The following is a 21,619-nucleotide window of genomic DNA, read 5'->3' as shown; positions in this document are numbered from 1 at the left end:
ATTAGAGCAACAGACACACAGATTCTTTGGATTACCAGTGATAAATTCACTGTCTGCAAAGCACATGCAAATACCAAGAATATGAGTATGAGTAACACGGCCAGACACAAACATGTATATAACATGGCCGGACACAAACGCGTTAAAAGATAATAAAGCGACTCTATAGAGATTTCTAAGTTTCCCGGAGAGGCACTTGATATAACCAAGTGTTCGACTCTTACCCAAAGGCGTCCCGATGGGGGGGAAGAGAGGGCTCAGCCCGTCGACTGATCCCAGACGTCAGAGTGATACACAATGGTGTCTTCCCTAACATTCTCTTTCTCTTAAGCTATTTTATACTATCTTTCACCTTTCAGGTGGAGCTTGAGTGACTCTAGTCATACATACCTTTGTTTAGGATTGGTGTAAAGTTTTCTCGCTTCGCTTTTAAAGGTATAAGCTAGAAAAATTCAAAGTGCAAGCTCAGTGAGGGGTGGTCGCACCTTGGAGGCGGGTAGCTTTTGGGATGGAGGTGTGTTTTGGTATTATAATGATGTTATAATGAGCAAAGTTCACCAAAAGGACAGCATTTTGTCAAAAACGTGGCAGGCTGTTGGCCCAGGGTAGTAAATATGCAGCTTATGAGTTCCGTGACACCTTTAAGTTCCCATATAATTGCAGAGCCTGGCCACAGCATCTCCACACCGCTCCACCCTCCGGGCAGCGCCTCTTAGAGTCAGCACACCAAGTTCCCCTGGCGTTACCAACATCTAAGGTTGCAGGCCTAGGGAACTCCCGTGCAATGGATTCCTTGCATGTCAGCCGCATTCCACCTGGGGAGCTTCTTCAATGCTGCGCCTTACCTAAAAGTGTGAATAGAAGTTCTAATTTTTTAAGTCACCTCAGCCATTATCCCACAGGAACATTTCTCACAGATGCTATACCAAGCCTTAAATAATTCCAGTGTTTGCAGTTGGTGTTAAAGCTATGGTTATATACCAATTTTTTCTGTGATATTTGCAATCCTTATTCTTGCTCAATCTGAATGTTTATGAATCTTCCTAAGATTGATTTATTGTTAGTGGATATGGTTTGTTTATATGTCACCCCCCTCCAGGGTTGTAGTTTTGCTCATCAGTCCTGCTAAGCAACCTGCTGTTGATTCTGATCTGTTTTGTTATAGCTATTAATGACATTTTTAACATCTCTGCTGAGGATTTGTGTAATACCAGACCTCACTTTCTGATATGCATTCCTGGAATGCTAAGTAAAAGTCAGAATACTCTTTTTTTTTTTTTTTTTTTTTTTTTTTTTTAATGTATCTACTAATATGCAGCTGTACCAGGCCATCTCCTCTTTTGCTGTTTTCTAAAGTTGCTGACTCATCAGCCTTTTGCTTCTGTTCATAAACACAGTAGTTCTCAGATGACTTCTTTAGTGTTGTTTCTGCTTCTCAGAGTTCATCTTTTTGTCTCCTCCTTTAGACATAAACTTCAGTTGCTTCTTTTGCAGTGTTCTTCGTGAATTCTAATCTTTGTGGTTTAGATCAAATCTTCTGGCAGGCTTCAGCCACTTCTTAGTCTGTTTGGCATGTCTTTCCACTCAGTTGTAGTCTACCATTCCCCAGTGAAGAGGACTGGTTGAACAGAATTTGCTACCCCATGTCTCCAGACGCTTAAGAACCCAGATTGCATTGTGACTAGTGTCTAATATATTCTTAAAACTTGAAGTTGCAGGAGAAAAGTTGTTTCACAACTGAATATGTGTGCATATATAGATACCTATGTACACAAATAGAATTCTCTCTCTCTCTCTCTCTCTGAATTAAAGATGGTTGTGATGAGAGAGTTTAGACTGACATCAGGTCATTTTTAAACTTTAGTATGAAAGCTTTTAGGCTGACATTGTTAGCAACATACCTTGTGCTTATAATTAGCTCTTACATATTGTTATTTATCACTATACTATCGCTATTATCGCTATATTATCACTAACTAATGGTTAGTTCTTATACACTATTATCATTACGTATTCAAAGCAGTCAGTCTTTAAAACTTATATCCTAAATTAGCTGCTAGTATGCATTACCATGGAGCCAATTCCATATAGCTAGCTTGATATCTTTGTTCTTGATAGTGCTAGTTGCTGAGGTCAAGGTGACCTGACTGGAGAGCTCCTTAATGGGGGGGGGGACAGGACATGATGGATGACACACAGATGACAAGACAGGGACAGAATTTAAGTAGGCATCTTCTGCCAACCCTGCCCCAATTTGGGATCTTTTATAACCATCTTTTATAAAATGATTGAGTTTCTAGGTGATTTTTAATCCTTGGCTCCTGCTCCTGGACTACATGCTGTGTGATGCTGGGGTGGGGCATGGGAGGGAGTATTACTTTTCCAGGCTGCAGCAGGTGCATTGCCCTGTTGCTCAGCTGTTTTTGGTTTTGGTTGTTTGTTGTTTTTTTTTTTTTTCTCCTGCCCCTTGTGTAGCTGCTGCTGCTTAGAGCAAAAGAAGTCTTCCTAGCTCTGGAGGTTGCACTTTTTCACTGACCAGTAATTGACCATTAATGAGTTGTTTATGGTTCTGGGGCCTCTGTTTTTAGCCTGTGTCCATATTTGCAAGGCCTTTGTTATCTCATGCTTAAATTGTATGTCATAACAAGAGACACCTGGTACCAAGCTCTAGTTCATTGAGCGAATTTTCATAACAAGTTGATAATGAGCCTTACAGATCAGGACTGGGGCCTTGTATAGTTAGCATAAAGCTTGTGGCCTGTTGTTAGTAATGGTAGTACTGCATTTATAGAAATGCTTATACAGTTGTACTGTATTAAGTTGGTTATGTTTGGATTCAGAGTAAGCTAATCTTAAAGTCTGGTTAGTGTGCTGCTTTCTTGAGTATGGCAGGCCTCTGCTCTAGCTGCAGCTCCCCTGCTTTCGTAGGATGGGAACTCTCCATTCCCATCACTGTGAGTCTGAGTCCAGGGTGCTGTACTCTCTCTGACAGCTCAGCAGTACTGCTGCAAAGCATGGCTTTGCTCTTAAGGTAGAGTATCCTGTCTGGGTGTTGCCTCATGGTTTTCTTGTGAAATCCATATTGGACTGTTGGTACATGTACAGCTTTTGGATCTTCTATGGCATACTGCAGTATGTAGTATGAGATACAACAAAAAGACAGCTAATCAATACACAAATAGTGATTTTAGGGGTGCAGCAGTATATGTGATTCCTGTTCATGTATTTGACTGTCCTATTAAAACTAAAAAAAAAAAAAAAAAAAAAAAAACCAAACCCAAAAAACATGGGGTTTCTGCATTCTCTAAAGTTGATATGAAGTTGCCTTGCTTCCTGCCTGATTAATAACTCTAACTTCTTCCTGTATATGATGGGATTCCTAATGAGTTTAACTCAGTGATTTCATATCAATTCTAAGCTGATGTTTTTCCAGGTGGTATAATTCAGATTTTTTTTTTTTCCCATGACTAATGTATGATGTCAGTGGATATTGCAAATATTTTGCTCCTAATGGATACCTGAGAAGCATCATTAGCATTTTTCTGCAGGGGACTCAGTTCTCTGGTTTAATTCTCACCAAGGTGACAACATGCATGCTTCCATTTCCAGTATCTTTTATCCTGGAGTCATTAACTGATAGTTAGCACTAAACACAAGTTATGACTTTATTAAAGCTTAGTGTTCTTCAGCTTTTACATAGGGTATCCACAGTCAATGGTAGGTCACTTCGGGCAGTAGCTGTGTGCACATGCTGTTGTACAACTATTTCAGTCTTGCCCTCATTTCTTCTAAAAACACAGTGCCATTCCATGTCTTTGATCAAAGTTTAGCTGATATTTCAAGTGCACATTTGTTATATTCTAGATTTTGCTATTGCAAGTTATTGGTTTTTCAGTGGGCAGTTGGGAATAGAATAGCATGTGTCAGAGGTGTGTTCGCATATAAACCAATACAGCATGACTTGATACTACATAGTAATTCCACATTATTAACAGGAAAATAACTGGATAAAATATTCATTAACAAATTGGGTACTGTAAGACTATAGGATAGTTGATTCCACACAAATTACTAAAAATTATTTTTATATGATCACTCCTGCATCTGAACATCTCTGCTGAGTGTGCATAAAACCAGATTCACCAGGTTCATTCTTGAGAACCATGGGTTTCAAGTTTAAAATGTGGTTTAACTGAAAAAGTAACACATACAATATATGCTTTTTCCAGACTTAAAAAGGCAGTTCTCAGATCAGAGGGCTTCTTTGCAATGGATTAAATCAAGCTAATTTTAAAGTTTGCATAGTGTGCTAGCAAGCTGATATTAAATTCTGCTTAGTGTCCTTCTGCTTTCATGGGTGCAGTGGGCCTCTACTTAAGCCAAGGTTTGAAAAGACAAGATAACAAGTATTGTTTAAAAGAAAAAGCAGTGTTCATTACATTTTGAAAGGCAAATATCTGAACATAAGATCTGAAGTGAAATATTTGGGTAGTAGCAAAGAATGTAAAAACACTTAACAGGCTTTTATATTTTTAAGCCTATTGTCTTGATAAGATTTTTCTATACATGTAAATGTGCCATTATGAGAAAGTTTTTTCTTTTTAATGTAGTAATGAACAAATCATAGAATGATTAGATGTCCCATGTTTTGCCACCTAAAAGGATCATCACTGTTTCAGTAGACATAAAGTGGTCTCATTTACTTGTTTGCAATAATGTTTTCCTATATCCTGTAAAAAAAATACAGCCAGCTGATGTAACTAAAAAGTGGATTCTTATTGCTTAAGAAAACAGCAAGGAAAGACAAGACATCCTAGTCTATGTTTCTACTAGGTTTTGCCTGGATTTTGGAATTCTAAAAGCAAAACCAGAATTTTGTATTGTGAATTTTGGCTGACCCTAATTCCCCAGGTTTGTGGATCTACTTGGATTTTGTTTCAGGGAAAAAAAAAAAGTAGTATTGTAAATTAAGTGGAATAGAACTTGCCGCATCTCTTGGGTTTTCAGTACATTTTGAATAAAATGTATGATAAACAATGAAGTATAATGCTTTCTCTAAGTTGTTCCACTCTGACAGTTAGATCTAGGATAGTTAATGATATTAAAAAAAAAAAAAAAAACAAACCAAAAAAAACAACTTGCAAAATTGAAGTTATTACTTTAGTAACTTTACTGTTTATACTTCCAAAGCCAAGTGTCTTCAAAAATAACTTGTAGAGAAAAAAAGGATCTTTATGCACTTTTATAATTGCATTGGGCGTATGTGGCAAGGGTGGGGGCTGCAGGGCAGCCTCTGTGAGGAGAGGCTGGGGCTGCTGTGCACTGGACGCAGCCAGTTGCAGCTGGCTCCAGTGGACCCACTGCAGGGCACATCTGAGCACCTCAGCCACTGTGGTGGTGCCTCGGGGTAAACAGTTAAGAAAGGGCAAAAACGCTGTGCAGTAGTGTGAGAGAAAGAGGAGTGAGGAAAAAAGTGTGAGAAACAGCCCTGCGGTGAGAGCAGGAGGAGGTGCTCCATGCGTCGAGCAGAGATCCCCTGCAGCCCCTGGAGGGGGCTGCACAGCAGGCGTTTCCCTGCAGCCTGCGGAGAGGACCACGCCGGAGTGGATATTCACACTGCGGCCTGTGGAGGACCCCACACCGCAGCAGCTGGATATGCACTGAAGGAGGCTGCAGCCTGTGGAGAGCCAATGCTGGAGCAGGTTTATTCTGAAGGACTGCAGCCATGGAGAGGAACCATGCTGGAGCAGGGGAAAAATGTGAAGAAGGAATGGCAGAGTTGGTGTTATGAACTGACTGCAACCCCCCATCCCCCTGCACCTGTGTTTTTAGTTTTGTCTTTGTTTTTCACCATCCAACTTTAATTGGCAATAAATTAAATGAATTTTCACCAAGTCGAGTCTGTTTTGCTCATGATGGCAATTGGTAAGTGATCTCCCTGTCTTTATCTTGACCCACAGCTTTTCATCTTATTTTCTTCCCCTGTCCCATTGAGGAGGGGGAGTGAGAGAGCAGCTGGGTGGGGTTCTGGCAGCCTGCCAGGGTATACCCACTGCAATAATCTAGAGAGTCGTCATAGATATAGCTTGTGATTAATGTACTTGTTTGAAAGAATAAGAAGGGACAAAGATTGTTCCTAAGCAGAGGCAGGGCTTTGCTGTATGTACTCCAACTTCAAGGAAGGAAGATACCTCTAAAGGAAATCACAGTGATGATGCTCTTTCAGAGGAAATAACATTAAGGGAGGATACAACAAGGAGTAGACCATTTGGATGAGCAGTGTTCAGGCTGTATTCTGAAAATGAGCAGTGACTCCAGAAAGAAATAGACTAACTTGACTAAATACTTCTCCTTAGTATTTAATAGGGCATGAGAGACCGTGTTTTTAGACCAATCTTGTCTGGTAAAATTCTTACCAAGCATAGTATTAATTGGTAAAACACAGATAGCTTTTTTTTTTTCCCCTTAAGAGAATTTTGTAAAACCCAAGTAAACCAAAATGCATTGCTTTACAAAATGCTTCTTCTAAAGCAACGATTTCTCACAATTTTGCAATAGTTCTATTGGAGGAAATAAAACAGGTAGTACTTAATATTTGCTTTCATTGTAAAATTACTCTTTTATGAATATAGTTCTCTTATGAGATCTTATGGCTGTGATAACTCAGTCCACAGAAAAGTAAATAATCTGGTGTTCTAGCAGGATGAATGTGAAAATTAGCATTAGAAGTTTCATGGAATATGGCTTAAATATGACTGGTATTTAGAAATTCAAGAATATAGTGAAATATCAATAATTATATTCAGCAGCTGAACAGGTTTGCACATTTAGCTGTGGGCAAAATCAATGTGCAGCTATACTAAATTTTTCTTAATCTTGTATTAAAAAATGACTTCTTGGCATCACAAAAATAAAACCCAATAAAAACTAGTATGTCAAAGCTTCAGGGATAAATAGTTTTGTACTGCTGAATTAGGTGAGCACAATGTTTGTCTTCACTCGATTTGTATATGTTATTACAGTGTATAACACTGGTGTATTGTAAGCTGCAGTTATCTTCATAGCAGTATATGGTATTGTTTTGTTCATAACTGCAAACCAGTGGAGCTAGGATAGATAACAGCCTCTGTCACATTTATGCTAGTGCTGTTCCTGCCTGAGAGAGAACTAAAGAATGGTGATTCTTGTTTTCTGTAGGCCTGTATTGTTTGTCTTGTGTTCTAGTGCCCTGCTCAGTATTTTCTTAATACAAAAAAAAACCCTTCAAAATTTTAAAATAACTTCACTGTAGATAAGTTTTAGTTCTGCAATGGGAATAGTAGCACAAGCACCCTTAATAGTTGTGATGTACAGACTTGAGTCGGATCTGCTATGAACTGCCCTGGCTTTCCTCTGTAGAGAAAAGAAGAAATACCTTTTAGAGTAGTGAGAGACTGGTTTAGCAAGCAAAAGGTGTGGTGTGGTGTTTTTTTGGTGGTGGTTTTGTTTGGTTTGTTTTGTTGTGTTTTTTTTCCCAAGTATTCCCCCTTCCCCCCCCTCATGGAGTATTCTTGAAGGTTATGAAGCGTATAAAACCACTTAAATCTCCCTGTGTGATTTGCCTTAAGCACTTGAACCAGTATTTTTCAAGCAGATACTGCTCTGAAGCTTGTTTCATGAATACCTCAGGCTTGAGAGCTGCATAGCAGGAAGGATTTTGTGGCAATGCAGTCAGCTATGACTCATGAGACCTGAGCTGGCTACGGACTTCCTCAGTAACTGTAGCCAAGTAAACGTTTCTTCATGTAAACTGCTTGTTTAGAATTTAAGAGCTAGTATCAGTTGATTTTATACAGAAAAATCTGGGACGCATGAGTACTTGCAATTGCCTTTATTTCAGCAAGATTCTCTGCAGGTATCTTGGAAGAAAGCTTTGGGAGGCGTACAGAAAGGATGTTTGGCGATGCTGGAGGCCTATTTCTTGCAGCGTATTCTTGCATGGAATTATGATTTAGCTGTTTTTCTTTGAAATGCTGGCTCTAGAAGAAGCCCTTGGTGCACACACAGGCTGCCTCTGCCACAGACTCTTAGTCTGCCAAACTCACCTTTGAAAACTCTATACAGGTTTTCAGGTGCTCCCATTCAGTGTCATGTCAGTCTGGGTTTTGTTCCCCAGTGCCCTCTCAATTTGTGGATGCTGCTTGAGGGGTGTGGGGGTGTTAGGAAAAAGCAGCTGAAGTTCTCCAACCTGCTTTAGGTCCTGAGGGTAGATAGTCCTACTTGCTTTCTGTTTCCCTTTGTTACTAAAACATTCCTCTCTTTCTTGCCTTGTCTTGCTTGTGAAAGGCCAGTAGGACATATCGTGGCCTCAACACAGGTCCTTAGCTTGTTACACTTGAAAATCACTGTTTTTCCTGCAATGTCTTGTCAGGTGGCTGGCTAAGAACTATACCATTTTATAATCCCTTCTGAGCATATGAAGGAAAATGAGCGCTAGGCTAGAAACAGTGAACTTCAGATAAAAGGATATCTAAATGAAATGAGGCGAGATCTACAGGAAGAAAGTAAAGGGAAGAGAAATGGAAAAACTTGAAGCAAGTGTAAGGAGAGGCTCAAACTAGTCTGAGGAGGATGTTAGAAGAATAAAGGACAGACCTGAGAAGTGGTGAATAATGCTTTGTGGTCTCTGCTAGATGCAGCTACAGAAAACAATAAAAGCATTTATAGCAAGAGGGAAACCAAGGAAGTTTGTCCAGAGCTCAGGGGGGAGGAGAATGTAACAGATATGATACATAAATTTTTTGTATTTGTCTGCCAAGTTATCAATGAAAATGAAATATGAACTCATTCTTGGTTGAGAAAAGGGTTAATCGGCTACAACTTGACTTGTTCTGGGTTAAGAAAAGAACAGGCCACATGTGATTCAGATGTTTTATTTGCTCTTGGTAAAATGCATATTGGAGAACTTGACTTTCATGTTCTGTGAATTCAGGGTTCTTATGGTAGAGCCTGTCTTGAAAAAACACAGAGGAAAAGGAGGAAAATAATGGGTCAGACTTCAGTTGCCAGAAAAAGATGGAAAATAGACAATTAGTAAGTACTCTAAGATGGTAAATAGCTAACATGCATTTGTCAAGAGCAAATCATATATCTCCTACCTAACTTCCTTTTCAAGCAGTATTTAGCATTGCTAGTGGAGATTAATCTTTAAGCAACTTGTCTAACAGGACCACCTGTTCAGCTGGCTTTTTTGTAATATGAAATAGCACAGTGAGCTGAGGATAACCCTAGACCTGATTTTTATGTGGCCTAGTCTCTTAACTATAGGTAATGCAGAAGTGTGCATGCAGTGAATGGCCCAGAAAGGTGTTTAAAAGTTTTAGCTAGACCTCAAGGAAAACATTTCCTTTCCTTGTCATAGCAACAGGGCATAATTTTTCAAATATATTAAAAGTTGCTATGTAAAGAAAGGGAATACATAAACCTGCCTTTGAAAAGAGCAGAGAAGTAATGGTCTTAAATCACAATAAAAGATGTTTAGGTTAGAGACGGAGGAAGAAATTGACAGCAAGGATGGTTGTGTGCTGGAATAAGTTGTGTATGGAAGTGTGGAATCAGTAGTACTGCAGGCTTTTAAGACTACTTTTGGCAAGTCTTTCTAATCGGGTAGCACGTAATTGCTTTTAACTCCTCCCAAAGGGCCTTGGAGAGGGAGATCGAGCAGAGGAATACTGTCATAGCAGGAAAAACTTTGATAGCCAATTCTTGTACACTTGATTTTTGGGAGAATCTTCCATTGTTGTAGGTGCATATCCCCCACCACATGGCTAAAGGATGTCCTGGCAGAGGGATAACTGGGAACAGGCTTATAAGCCTGACACATTGATGTGGCAGGCTTGCTACCCTAAAGCAGATAAAGCAGCATATATAACCAGTTTTGAAAGTTGTTTGAATTGAATTAAGTTGAGATGGTCAGGTATTAAGGGAATTAGTAGCTGCAGTTGATTCAGTTGATTGTCAGCTTTGTCAGTTGCTGGAATTTTTTTTTCTGTGGGAAGTTTACATTTCTTTAAATTGAACTTAGGTTAAGATGCTTGACCAAATATGTGAAGCTATTAAAAAAAAAAAAAAGTGAAGCTTCAAGTACTTCTGTTAAACTCTTTGTAGCTCATTTTTTATTTGCTATTTGGCTTCTGTTGCACTTTTCTTCCTCCTTAGTATATTTAAACAAAAAATATTGTGTATTATGTGTAGTAGCTTCTGATTTCCAGATCCTTAGAAAATAATTCTCGCTGACACTGAACTGTTGTGCATGACACAACAAATGAGACTTGCTTTTAGGTTTTCTTTTGTGGAGTGTTTCATGAGTGATCCACAGTGCTTTAGTTGTCTGCAAGATGAATATATTCACAGAGCAGTTCTTATGTTGTAAAGGATATTAACGTGTAGTCTTGTCTTTGGCATCAGGAATCAATATTTATGATCTTTCAGATCGCATAATTCGCCTTAACCTTAGAGCCTGTTATCTTCCTGTGGTTACTTCTATGTGTAACTTCTTTTTACATTTGAATACAAAGAAGTGTTCAGCTATAACTGTGTTATGTTTTGTTAAGAATGGTTTTCAATGAAGGAAAAAAGTTGTGCTCTGTGTTGGATGTTTGCTAGGGAGTAACTTTGAACTGACAGTGTCAGGGCACAGGGCAGATTAGATCATTGTTTTGTTCCCTTGTACTTTCCTTACCAGCTTCACTGTAATGCTAGTAAAAGCTTTTTAGTATTTGAGGCATGTGAACTGAAAGTTAGATGCATTTGAGTGGTGATATGGGAAGGGATTGCATGTTGCTCTCAATTATCTGACAATCCTGTCTTAGTGAAGATAGCTGAGGCAGAGGGTGCCATGGCTTCCTTTAGTTGCCTGCCTTGTCATTTTGCTATAGTTTGCTTTTATGGTTCTATCCTGGTGCTTTTTGCTAAGATGTATGTATTCCTTCCATCTAAAATCAATATTGATAGCAATAACCTTAATTTCTCTCTCCTGCTTTGAAAATTAAAAAAAAAAAAAAATTAAAAAAGGTGTATTTTCCTGGCTGTGTCCACTAGTTATCTTGCTAAAGGATTCCTTTGGAAGTATGAAGGTTTGGTAAATGTATGTGTGGAACTCTTTCATGACAACTTTGTTTAATAAGAATGTACTAAACAGGCTTTTCTGTTTCAGAAGACAGGCATTTTTCATTATGGAAGTGTATGTTAGTTGATTGAGACAGCTACATAAAATGGAGTTTAGAATCTAGGATGAATTCAAGGCAATATCAATCAGTTTTTCTAATTACAGTATTTTAGAGTGTGAGATATTGTTGATCATGTTGATAATTTTAGCTATTCTTACACTCTTTTCTTTCACAGCCCCATGACTTTGACGAATGCAGATTTGATATTAGTGTAAACGATAGTGTTTGGTACCTTCGAGCTCAGGACCCAGACCACAGACAACAGTGGGTAGATGCAATAGAACAACACAAGGTATGGGTTTTTTCTGATTTCCTTTCTCACTCCCTCATTAGATCTGGTGGTGCTTGTGGAGAGTTGTAAGCTTCACTGTACAGTCATTAAAGTACTTGAGGTATTTATGACAGATAAAAGCTGCAAGATTGAAGCAGAGTGTTAAATATGTTCCAAAAGAATTGATTTGCTTACCCTTCATATATAAGAGTTTAGAGAACTGGGAGCTAACAAGTGTGAACCTTTCTTGAGCTCTCTAGCTTGAAAAAGAAAAAGCTTGCATTATGTTTGAGTGACTTTTTAATGGTTTTGTCCATCCTCTCTCACTGATTATTGAATTGGTTCTTATTTAGATGTCCTAGATGTCAAACTTGTTAGTCTTAGAGTCCATTCTCCTAGGTTATCATTCTGGTTTTTAGGCTCATCTCTTTCATCGCTCTGCTGCTTTTACTGTATCTGATTACTGGCTTTTGTCTCCTTATCTTTTAAGGCCCTACTGTTCATCAGCATTTTGGTTCAGCTTTCCTGATCTATGCCTTATCTCTTCTAATGAACTCTGTTCCTTTGATTTTACTTAAAGGGCTTGAAGGTCAGGTATTTTTAAAGTATGTAGCACACAAAAAATCTGTTATGTTTTCAGATACAAGATAGGTACTGCTCCAAGGTGTTGAATTTAACTGCAATACCTAGCACAATGCAACTTCTGCATCTGGGTTATACAGGTAGAATCATAGAATATCTCAAGTTGGAAGGGACCCATAAGGATCATCGAGTCCAACTCCCTGCTCCTCGCAGGACTACCTAACACTAAACCATATGACTAAGAGCATCGTCCAGACCCTCCTTGAACTCTGACAGGCTTGTTGCTGTGACCACTTCCCTGGGGAGCCTGTTCCAGTGACTGGCCACCCTCTCAGTGAAGAACCTTTTCCTAATGTCCAATCTGAACTTCCCCTGACGCAGCTTCATTCCATTTCCTCGTGTCCTATCGCTGGTCACCAGAGAGAGGAGATCAGCACCTCCCCCTCCGCTGCCCCCCTTGAGGAAGTTGTAGACTGCGATGAGGTCACCCCTCAGCCTTCTCTTCTCCAAGCTGAACAAGCCAAGTGACCTCAGCCGCTCCTCATAAGTCTTGCCCTCGAGACCTTTCACCATCTTGGTCGCCCTCCTCTGGACGCACTCTAATAGTTTGATGTCCTTCTTATATTGAGGCACCCAAAACTGCACACAGTACTCGAGGTGGGGCCGCACCAGTGCAGTGTAGAGTGGGACAATCACCTCCCTTGACCGGCTAGCTGTGCTGTGCTTGATGCACCCCAGGACACGTTTGGCCCTTTTGGCTGCTAGGGCACACTGTTGACTTATATTCAACTTGCCATCAACCCAAACCCCCAGATCTCTTTCCACAGGGCTGCTCTCCAGCCTCTTGTCCCCCAATTTGTATGTATAACCAGGATTACCCTGTCCCTGGTGGAGAACCTGGCACTTGCTCTTGTTAAATTTCATATGGTTGGTGATTGCCCAGCTCTCTAGTCTATTCAGATCTCTCTGTAAGGCCTCTCTACCCTCGAGGGAGTCCACAGCTCCTCCTAGTTTAGTATCACTGGCAAACTTACTTAATGTACATTCAATTCCTGCGTCCAGATAATTTATAAAAACTTTGAAGAGCACTGGCCCTAAAATTGAGCCCTGGGGAACCCCACTGGTGACTGGCTGCCAGCCTGATGTAACCCCATTTCCTATAACTCTTTGAGCCCGACCTGTCAGCCAATTGCTCACCTATTGTATTATGGACTTTTCTAGCTGTGTGCTGGACATTTTGTTCAGAAGGATACTGTGAGAGACAGTATCAAAAGCTTTGCTAAAATCCAAAAAGAAACCACACCTACTGGCTTCCCTTCTCCATAATTGTACCAGGCAGTGAAGTAAGACTGACAGGCCTGTAATTGTAATCCCAAAGAACTGGGACAACACTTGCCAGCTTCCAGTTGACCGGGACCTCTTTCCAGACTCCCAAGACTATTGAAAAATAATGGAGAGAGGTCCTGTGATAACATTGGCCAGCTCTTTCAGTACCCTGGGATGAATGCCATCAGGCCCCATAGACTTATGCGCATCCAGCTGGAGCAGCAAGTCTTGAACAAGTTCAGGGTCGGCTGGGAGTTTATCATCCCCCCAGTCACGGTCTTCCAACAGAGGGTTCCGGGGGTCCCAGGACCCATTGTCGGTATTAAAGACAGAGGCGAAGAAGGCATTAAATGTCTCTGCTTTGTCTACGTCCCTATTTGTGAGGTGACCGACCTCGTCAAGCAGTGGACCAATGTTATCTCTGATCCTCCTTTTGCTGTTAACATATTTTAAAAAGCCCTTTTTGTTGTCCTTCACAGTGCTGGCCAGCTTGAACTCTAATCGAGCTTTGGCCGCACGAATTTTCTCCCTACAGTGGCGAACAGCATCCCTGTAGTCCTCCCGTGTCGCCTGTCCTTGCTTCCAATGTCCATACACTTTCCTTTTCCACCCAAGTTCTAGAAGGAGATCCCTGCTCAGCCAAGCCGGCCTTCTGCCCTGATTGCTTGACTTCCAACACTTTGGAATTGCCTGCTCCTGCACTCTTAAGAGATGGCTCTTAAAAAGTGACCAGCATTCCTGGACCCCAATACCTTCCAAAGCAGATTCCCAGGGGACCTTACTAACTAGCTCCTTCAGCAGCCCGAAGTCTGCTTTCCCCATATACAGGGTCAAAGTTTTGCTGGCAGTTTTTCTCCTATCATCACCAACGATTTGAAACTCAGCTACTTCATGGTCACTGTGACCAAGACAGCCACCAATCACCACTTTGCCCATGAGTCCCTCTCTGTTTACAAGCAACAAATCTAGGAGGGCACCTTTCCCTTGTCAGCTCCCTTAGTACCTGCACCAAGAAGCTATCTTCACTGTGCTTCAGGAATTTCCTGGACCTGTTTGTGTCCGCTGTATGATATTCCCAGTTGATGTCTGGGAAGTTAAAATCACCCATAAGGACAAGGGCAGCTGATCTAGAGATATAATAATTCATTGGTGTTACAGGAAAACAAAGTAAAATAGATATCTTAGGTACATATTTTTACCTTGAGCTTCTTGAAGTATTGCTTATATAAATTCCTAATTACAGATAGTACTGTCACCTTTTATTGGACAATCTTTACAATAAACAGTAGATGTTCTTAAATTTAAGTGCTGTCTTTTGATAATGGTCCTCTAAAAAAAATACTTCATCTCAATTAAAATATTAGTCCATTTATAGCTTGGCATTTTGCATTCACTTTGATACAGAGGTAACATTAAAACATACAAAATAAAGTTTCAAAACCAGGATTCTTTTCTGTAGTCTAGTGAAAAAATACAAAGTTAACCATGGAGTGTTTTTGAGACAAAAATACTGCAATTTGTTACTCTTGCAGTACCTCAGAAAAGTCTCAAGAGGATATACCAAACAAGTTGCTGGATTACACATCTGTAGAGCTGGCATTTCAAAAACTGTTTTACAGGCATGGGAGTCTTCAGGCATGGGGTGATGGGGATGTGGAACTTGATAACCCTGGGCTGAAATTCAGACTAGGTTCGGTGAATGATTTAGCTAGTGAACTGCAGAATTTTACCAGAAGTCTGGCTAAGCAGAAATGCGGGCATGCTACCATGAAGGAGTGAATGAGGAAAATACCCGTATCCTGTTCTTGAACTCTGCACGACCTCAAAGGGGAGTCTTACTCATGCTGTTCTTTTCCCTCTTCTAAGGCTGTCCTTAACTGTTGCTGAGTTCTGAGCTGGCAGTTTTATGGAACCACCTATTTATAATATGGAAGTGTTGAATGGTAATAGTTTAGAGTTTGCTGTTGTATGTGTAAATTTGGAATTGTTTTTCTGTGTCACTTGTGTTTCCGTGAAAAGCCGAAATCAGAACTCAATAGTCGGGATGACTATTAAGCAGGTATTCTTTATTGCAGCGCTGGGCAGCACTGGGGATCGCTCCGCCACAAGTGCTCCGACAAACAAGCAAGATCACAGAGGTTATATGTTGCAAAATATACATATTCATAAGATTAATTTATATAAACATGAGATTTCTTGGAACTCATTAATATATGTAAATGTCCCTGACACATGCGTACTTAAGTCCTTAGGTGGTCGTTAGGGATCCTCTGGTGGTCGTTGGAGGAAGTCAGTAGTCTTCATCACTCTGACCGCTGACTGAACTTTGTCTTTACGCATGCTCAGTCCATCTTTGTCTTGCTCATACTTTCCTTGCATATCCAAAATCAGGTGGTTCTTGTGTAGTTTCTCCTTATCAGCCCTTTCCAGGGACACAGGGCCTGAAGAATTCCTTTTATCTATCTTCATTACAACTATCTCAGCTAACCAAGGATTTAACACAGGCAAAGCATTCTTACTCTAATGATTAGGTCAAATAAAGAAAGCTCGTTAGCAATTCTGCTATCTAAGTTTACTGGCAAGCTAGGCCAAATTATCTGCGAAAGGGAGACTAAAAGAAAACATTGAGCAACCAAGATATTTACAGGATTTCTTTTTTTTGTCTTTGGGATTTTAGCTCTTTTCACTTGCAAAAAAAAAAAAAAATCTTGCATACATCACCATTGAATTTTCTTCTCCTGCTTTACTGCCCAGCCACTATCATGAGGTATCTGTTTGCTTTTGTTTTTCTGTCTGGTATTATTGGTAAACTTAAGTCATCTTATTCAACCTCCTTTTCAGATCATTAACGAGTGTTGAGGAGCATGAGTTCTAGCATTCCAAAAATTACCTCCTTTTGTGGAGAAGCCTGATTAATTATGCAGTTTTTCCACTTTAAAAAAAAGGCTTCTTTTAATATTGATTTTGGTTTGGACAGTTTAAACTCTCATATTTTTCAAGAATTTGGTGGTTCTTAAAAAAACAATAATAATTTGTACCAGATCTGTGTCTTCACATTTGAGTGTAATGAGAGGTTTCTTGGATAATTCCAGTGGAGGTGCATCTGTTCCTACTAACTGTTCCTGCTAAAATACATAGGAATCTGAACACCAGAAGCCTTGAAAAAGTGCTGTATGCACATAAATAGGTGTTTGATGTAAATAAAAATAAACCAGAAATGTCTAAATCCAGTTTTCAGTCTGATTATCATTAATGTTTCTTAGAGAAAGTGTCTCCAAATGTCTTGTTTCAATAAGATATTCTCCAAATTGGGTGGTTAGTGCTATGTTTTCCTAGAATTTATATATATCTTTGTAGGAAAAAATGTACTGCTGCTTAATAAGATTGATAGGATCCAAAAAATATATTTTCTCGGAGGCTGGAAGTTCATCCCATTTTTCATTGAATTTGTATGAAGAACGCTTCATTGATCCTTAGTTTTAAGTAAATTTTCAGCCATCCTTTAATTTTTCTTCAGGTCTTGTGGAAGCTTTATATCTAAACACTTGATTGAGAGTAGAAGTTGGACTTGTATGAGGCAAAATATCCTGTTTCACTGAAAAGTTCAGATTTTTATCTGCTTACTCTGAAATTTTCTGAAGGAACTTTCCTGGTCAGATTACCATAACTCAAGCAAAAGTTCCTTGACAAGCTATTGTTATCAGATGAAAATTGATTTTTGTTTCAGAACTAGGTTCTTGAACTGATACATAATAATTTGAATAAAATTGAGAAAAGAAACTATTTCCTGTACTAAGCAGTCATTTTTATTAACTTGAGTATTGCTATATCAGGTACTGGGTTTATTTTGGTTTTTAAGCTCTTTGTTGCTTACCGAGTGGGTAGGTAGTTCTGGTAGGCTGCTTAAGCTGTTTGCGAACAAAAGCATGCTTGAGATTTACTGTAGCATGTCACAAGGTGGTTTATCTTTAGAGTATGAAAGAAAGACTGAAACTTTGACTGTTTCATTGTGCTCTGAACACAGAAAACACTGGTTTAAAATGAACTTCATATTAAATTTGAGTATGAGCAGACTTAGAAAAACTTAATGCTTAGCAACACCAGTGAGTAGCTGGTAGCTGAGAAATGTAAAACATCTAATGTTCAAGCATAAACTCTGTTAGAATTTTCTGCTCTTTGTTGTTATCATTGCATTAGCCTTTTCTTGTATTGAGGTTCCTGAATGCCGACCAGATTAAATGTGTGTCAAGTACAGCTCCCAAAATGCTTATTAATCACCCTGAACTGAAGGACAGTGTAGTGGGTTGACCTTGACTGGATGCCAGGTGCCCACCAAGCTGCTCTATCACTCCCCCTTCTCAACTGGACAGGGGAGAGAAAATATGATGAAAGGCTTGTGGGTCGAGGTAAGGACAGGGAGATGGCTCAGCAGTTACCATCATGGGCAAAACAGACTTGACTCAGGGAAATTAATTTAATTTATTGCCAGTCAAAAGTGAGAGTAGGATAATGAGAAATAAAAACAAATCTTAAAACACCTTCCCCCCACCCCTCCCTTCTTCCTGGGCTCAACTTCACTCCCGATTTTTCTCCACCTCCTCCACCCCCCCCTCCCCTGAGCGGCGCAGGGGGATGGGGAGTGGGGGTTGCAGTCAGTTCATTACATGTTGTCTCTGCTGCTCCTTCCTCCTCACTTATTTTCTTCTGCTCTAGTGTGGAGTCCAACCCACGGGAGACAGTCTTCCATGAACTGCTCCAGCATGGGCCCTTTCCATGGGGTGCAGTCCTTCAGGAATGGACTGCTCCAGCGTGGGTCCCCCATGGGGCCACAAGTCCTGCCAGCAACCCTGCTCCAGCATGGTCTCCTCTCTGCGCGGGTTCACAGGTTCTGCCAGGAGCCTGCTCCAGCACAGGCTCTCCACAGGGTCACAGCCTCCTTTGGGTGCATCCACCTGCTCCGGCATGGGGTCCTCCATGGACTGCAGGTGGATATCTGCTCCACCGTGGACCTCCATGGGCTGCAGGGGGACAGCCTGCCTCACCAAGTTCTTCACCACGGGCTGCAGGGGAATCTCTGCTCTGGTGCTTGGAGCACCTCCTCCCCCTCCCTTCTTCACTGACCTTGGTGTCTGCAGAGTTGTTTCGCTCACATATTCTCACTCCTCTCTCCCCTGGCTGCTGTTGCTCAGCAGTTTTTTCCCCCCCTTCTTAAATATGTTATCACAGAGGTGCTACCAACTGTCGTGGTTTAGCCCCAGCTGGCAGCTAAGCACCACGCAGCCGCTCGCTCACTTCCCCCCGGTGGGATGGGGGAGAGAATCGGAAGAGAAAAAGTAAGAAAACTCGTGGGTTGAGATAAGAACAGTTTAATAATTGGAACAAAATAATAGTAATAATAATAATGAATTGTAATGAGAAGGAAAACAACAAGAGAGAGAGAGAGGAACAAAACACAAGGGAGGGGAAAAAAGGAAAAAAAAAATACAACCGCTCACCACCCACCGACCGATGCCCAGCCAGTCCCTGAGCAGCGATCGCTACCCCCTGGCCAACTCCCCCCAGTTTATATACTGGGCATGACATCATATGGTATGGAATAGCCCTTTGGCCAGTTGGGGTCAACTATCCTGGCTGTGCCCCCTCCCATTTCTTGGGCACCTGGCAGAGCATGGGGAGGTGAAAAAAGTCCTTGACCAGTGTAAACACCGCTTAGCGACAGCCGTGTTATCAATATTATTCTCATACTAAAATCCAAAGCACAGCACTATACCAGCTACTGGGAAGAAAATCAACTCTATCCCAGCTGAAACCAGGACAGTATCCACCCCTTATTCTATACCATTTATGTCATGCCCAGGTTCTACCCTTTCTAATACAATTAATCACCCCCACTTTTCCTGTCTCTTGTGTCATGGTTTAGCCCCAGCCAGCAACTAAGCACCAGACAGCCGCTCGCTGACTCCCCCCCAGTGGGACGGGGGGAGAGAATCTGAAGAGCAAAAGTAAAAAAACTCGTGGGTTGAGATAAAGAGAGTTTAATAGGTAAAGCAAAAGCTGCGCACGCAAGCAAAGCAAAGCAAGGAATTTGTTCACTACTTCCCAGGGGCAGGCAGTTGTTCAGCCATCTCCAGGAAAGCAGGGCACCATCACACGTAACGGTTACTTGGGAAGACAAACGCCATCACTCCTAATGTCCCCCCTTCCTTCTTCTTCCCCAGCTTTATATACTAAGCATGATGTCATGTGGTATGGAATAGCCCTTTGGTCAGTTTGGATCAACTATCCTGGCTGTGTCCCCTCCCAGCTTCTTCTGCACCTGGCAGAGCATGGGAAGCTGAAAAGTCCTTGACTAGTGCAGCAACAACTAAACCATCTCTGTATTATCAACACTGTTTTCAGCACAAATCCAAAACATAGTCCCATACCAGCCACTATAAAGAAAATTAACTCTATTGCAGCTGAAACCAGGACATCTTGATAGATATATATATATAGAGAGATATATATATATGTACACAGAGTTAACATTCCCTTGGTCTATGGGCCATCCTTCTGAAATGTTTATTCAGTTCATTTAGTCCATGACTTTGGGCTCCATCTGTCATAACACTCCTTCAGGGCGGGAGAGATGGTGTGTGGTGTTGGGTTGTTGCATGCTGAAGCCAGTTCTGGTTCCATCACCACTGCACTTTGCTTGCTTTCATCAAAGTTCATTCTCCACTAATCTGGGTGATCCTTATTGAAATACTGTTGATATGGTGTATAGCAACCATAAAAGTGATGACATACAGTATTATAGAGCAATTAACATCATACCATTTAGTTCATTGGCTATTCTCACCCAAAATCAAATCCCCTTGAGGTACACAGAGGACTTCCCCATCCTTTCGCGTTACCCACCAAGTGGTCCTTGAGCAAAAGCAATCCCACAAATGGGCTTGCCTTTGCCTGAGGCAGGAGTAACCCAGACTGTCTTCCCCAGCATGTTTTTTATGTGCACTACAGGGACCTTATCCCCTTCTACAGTGCGTAAAAGTTTTGATTGGGCAGGGCCAGCTCAATTGACAGATCCCCTAGTGTTGACTAACCAGGTGGCCTTTGCTAAATGTGTATCCCAATGTTTGAACGTCCCACCACCCATTGCTCTCGGTGTAGTCTTTAACAGTCCATTGTATTGTTCAATTTTCCCAGAGGCTGGTGCATGATAGGGGATGTGATATACCCACTCAATGCCATGCTATTTGGCCCAGGTGTCTATGAGGTTGTTTCGGAAATGGGTCCCCTTGTCTGACTCAATTTTTTCTGGGGTGCCATGTCGCCATAGGACTTGCTTTTCAATGCCCAGGATAGTGTTCCGGGTGGTGGCATGGGGCAGGGGATATGTTTCCAGCCATCCGGTGGTTGCTTCCACCATGGTAAGCACATAGTGCTTGCCTTGGCGGGTTTGTGGGAGTGTGATATAATCGATCTGCCAGGCCTCCCCATATTTCTATTTCAGCCATCGCCCTCCATACCACAGAGGCTTTAACCACTTGGCTTGTTTGATTGCAGTGCATGTTTCACATTCATGGATAACCTGTGCAATGGCATCAAGAGTCAAGTCCACCCCTTGATCACGAGCCCATCTATATGTTGCATCTCTTCCTTGATGGCCTGAGGGGTCATGGGCCCACCAAGCTATAAATAATTCACCCTTCTGTTGCCACTCCAGATTCACCTGAGCCACTTCAATCTTAGCAGCCTGATCCACCTGCTGGTTGTTTTGATGTTCCTCAGTGGCCTGACTCTTGGGTACATAAGCATCTACGTGACATACTTTTACAACGAGGTTCTCTACTCGGGCAGCGATATCTTGCCACAGTGCTGCAGCCCAGATGGGTTTGCTGCTGCAGCCCAGATGGGTTTGCCTCTGCGTTGCCAATTGTTCTGCTTCCATTGCTGTAACCACCCCCACAGGGCATTGGCCACCATCCATGAGTCAGTATAGAGATAGAGCACTGGACACTTCTCGTTCAGCAATGTCTAAAGCCAAATGAATGGCCTTTACTTCTGTAAATCGGCTCGATTCATCATCTCCTTCAGCAGTTTCTACCACTTGCGTATAGGACTCCATACAGCAGCTTTCCATCTCCGATGCTTTCCTACAATACGACAGGACCCATCGGTGAACAGGGCATATTGCTTCTCGTTTTCTGGCAGTTTATTGTACAGTGGGGCCTCCTCAGCACGCATC

General features: G+C 41.3%; 1 protein-coding gene across 2 annotated transcripts in view; it reads left to right on the top strand.

Annotated features, from left to right (window-relative positions):
- The window catches only part of LOC142402920 (ceramide transfer protein-like), a 56,755-nt gene that overhangs the window by 16,733 nt on the left and 18,403 nt on the right, over positions 1 to 21,619 (top strand). The window contains exons 3-4 of one of the 2 annotated variants that reach the window (XM_075488898.1): positions 11,383 to 11,499; positions 18,100 to 18,150. In XM_075488898.1, the coding sequence (XP_075345013.1) occupies positions 11,383 to 11,499; positions 18,100 to 18,135 (153 nt within the window). In that variant the 3' untranslated portion in view covers positions 18,136 to 18,150. Of the gene's footprint in view, positions 1 to 11,382; positions 11,500 to 18,099; positions 18,151 to 21,619 lie in introns of those variants that run through there. The other variant, XM_075488897.1, reaches the window with a different exon arrangement.

The sequence above is a fragment of the Mycteria americana genome, assembly GCF_035582795.1.
Source record: "Mycteria americana isolate JAX WOST 10 ecotype Jacksonville Zoo and Gardens chromosome Z unlocalized genomic scaffold, USCA_MyAme_1.0 Scaffold_18, whole genome shotgun sequence".
Taxonomy (NCBI): Eukaryota; Metazoa; Chordata; class Aves; order Ciconiiformes; family Ciconiidae; genus Mycteria; species Mycteria americana.
This window is presented reverse-complemented; position numbering and strand designations above follow the sequence as displayed.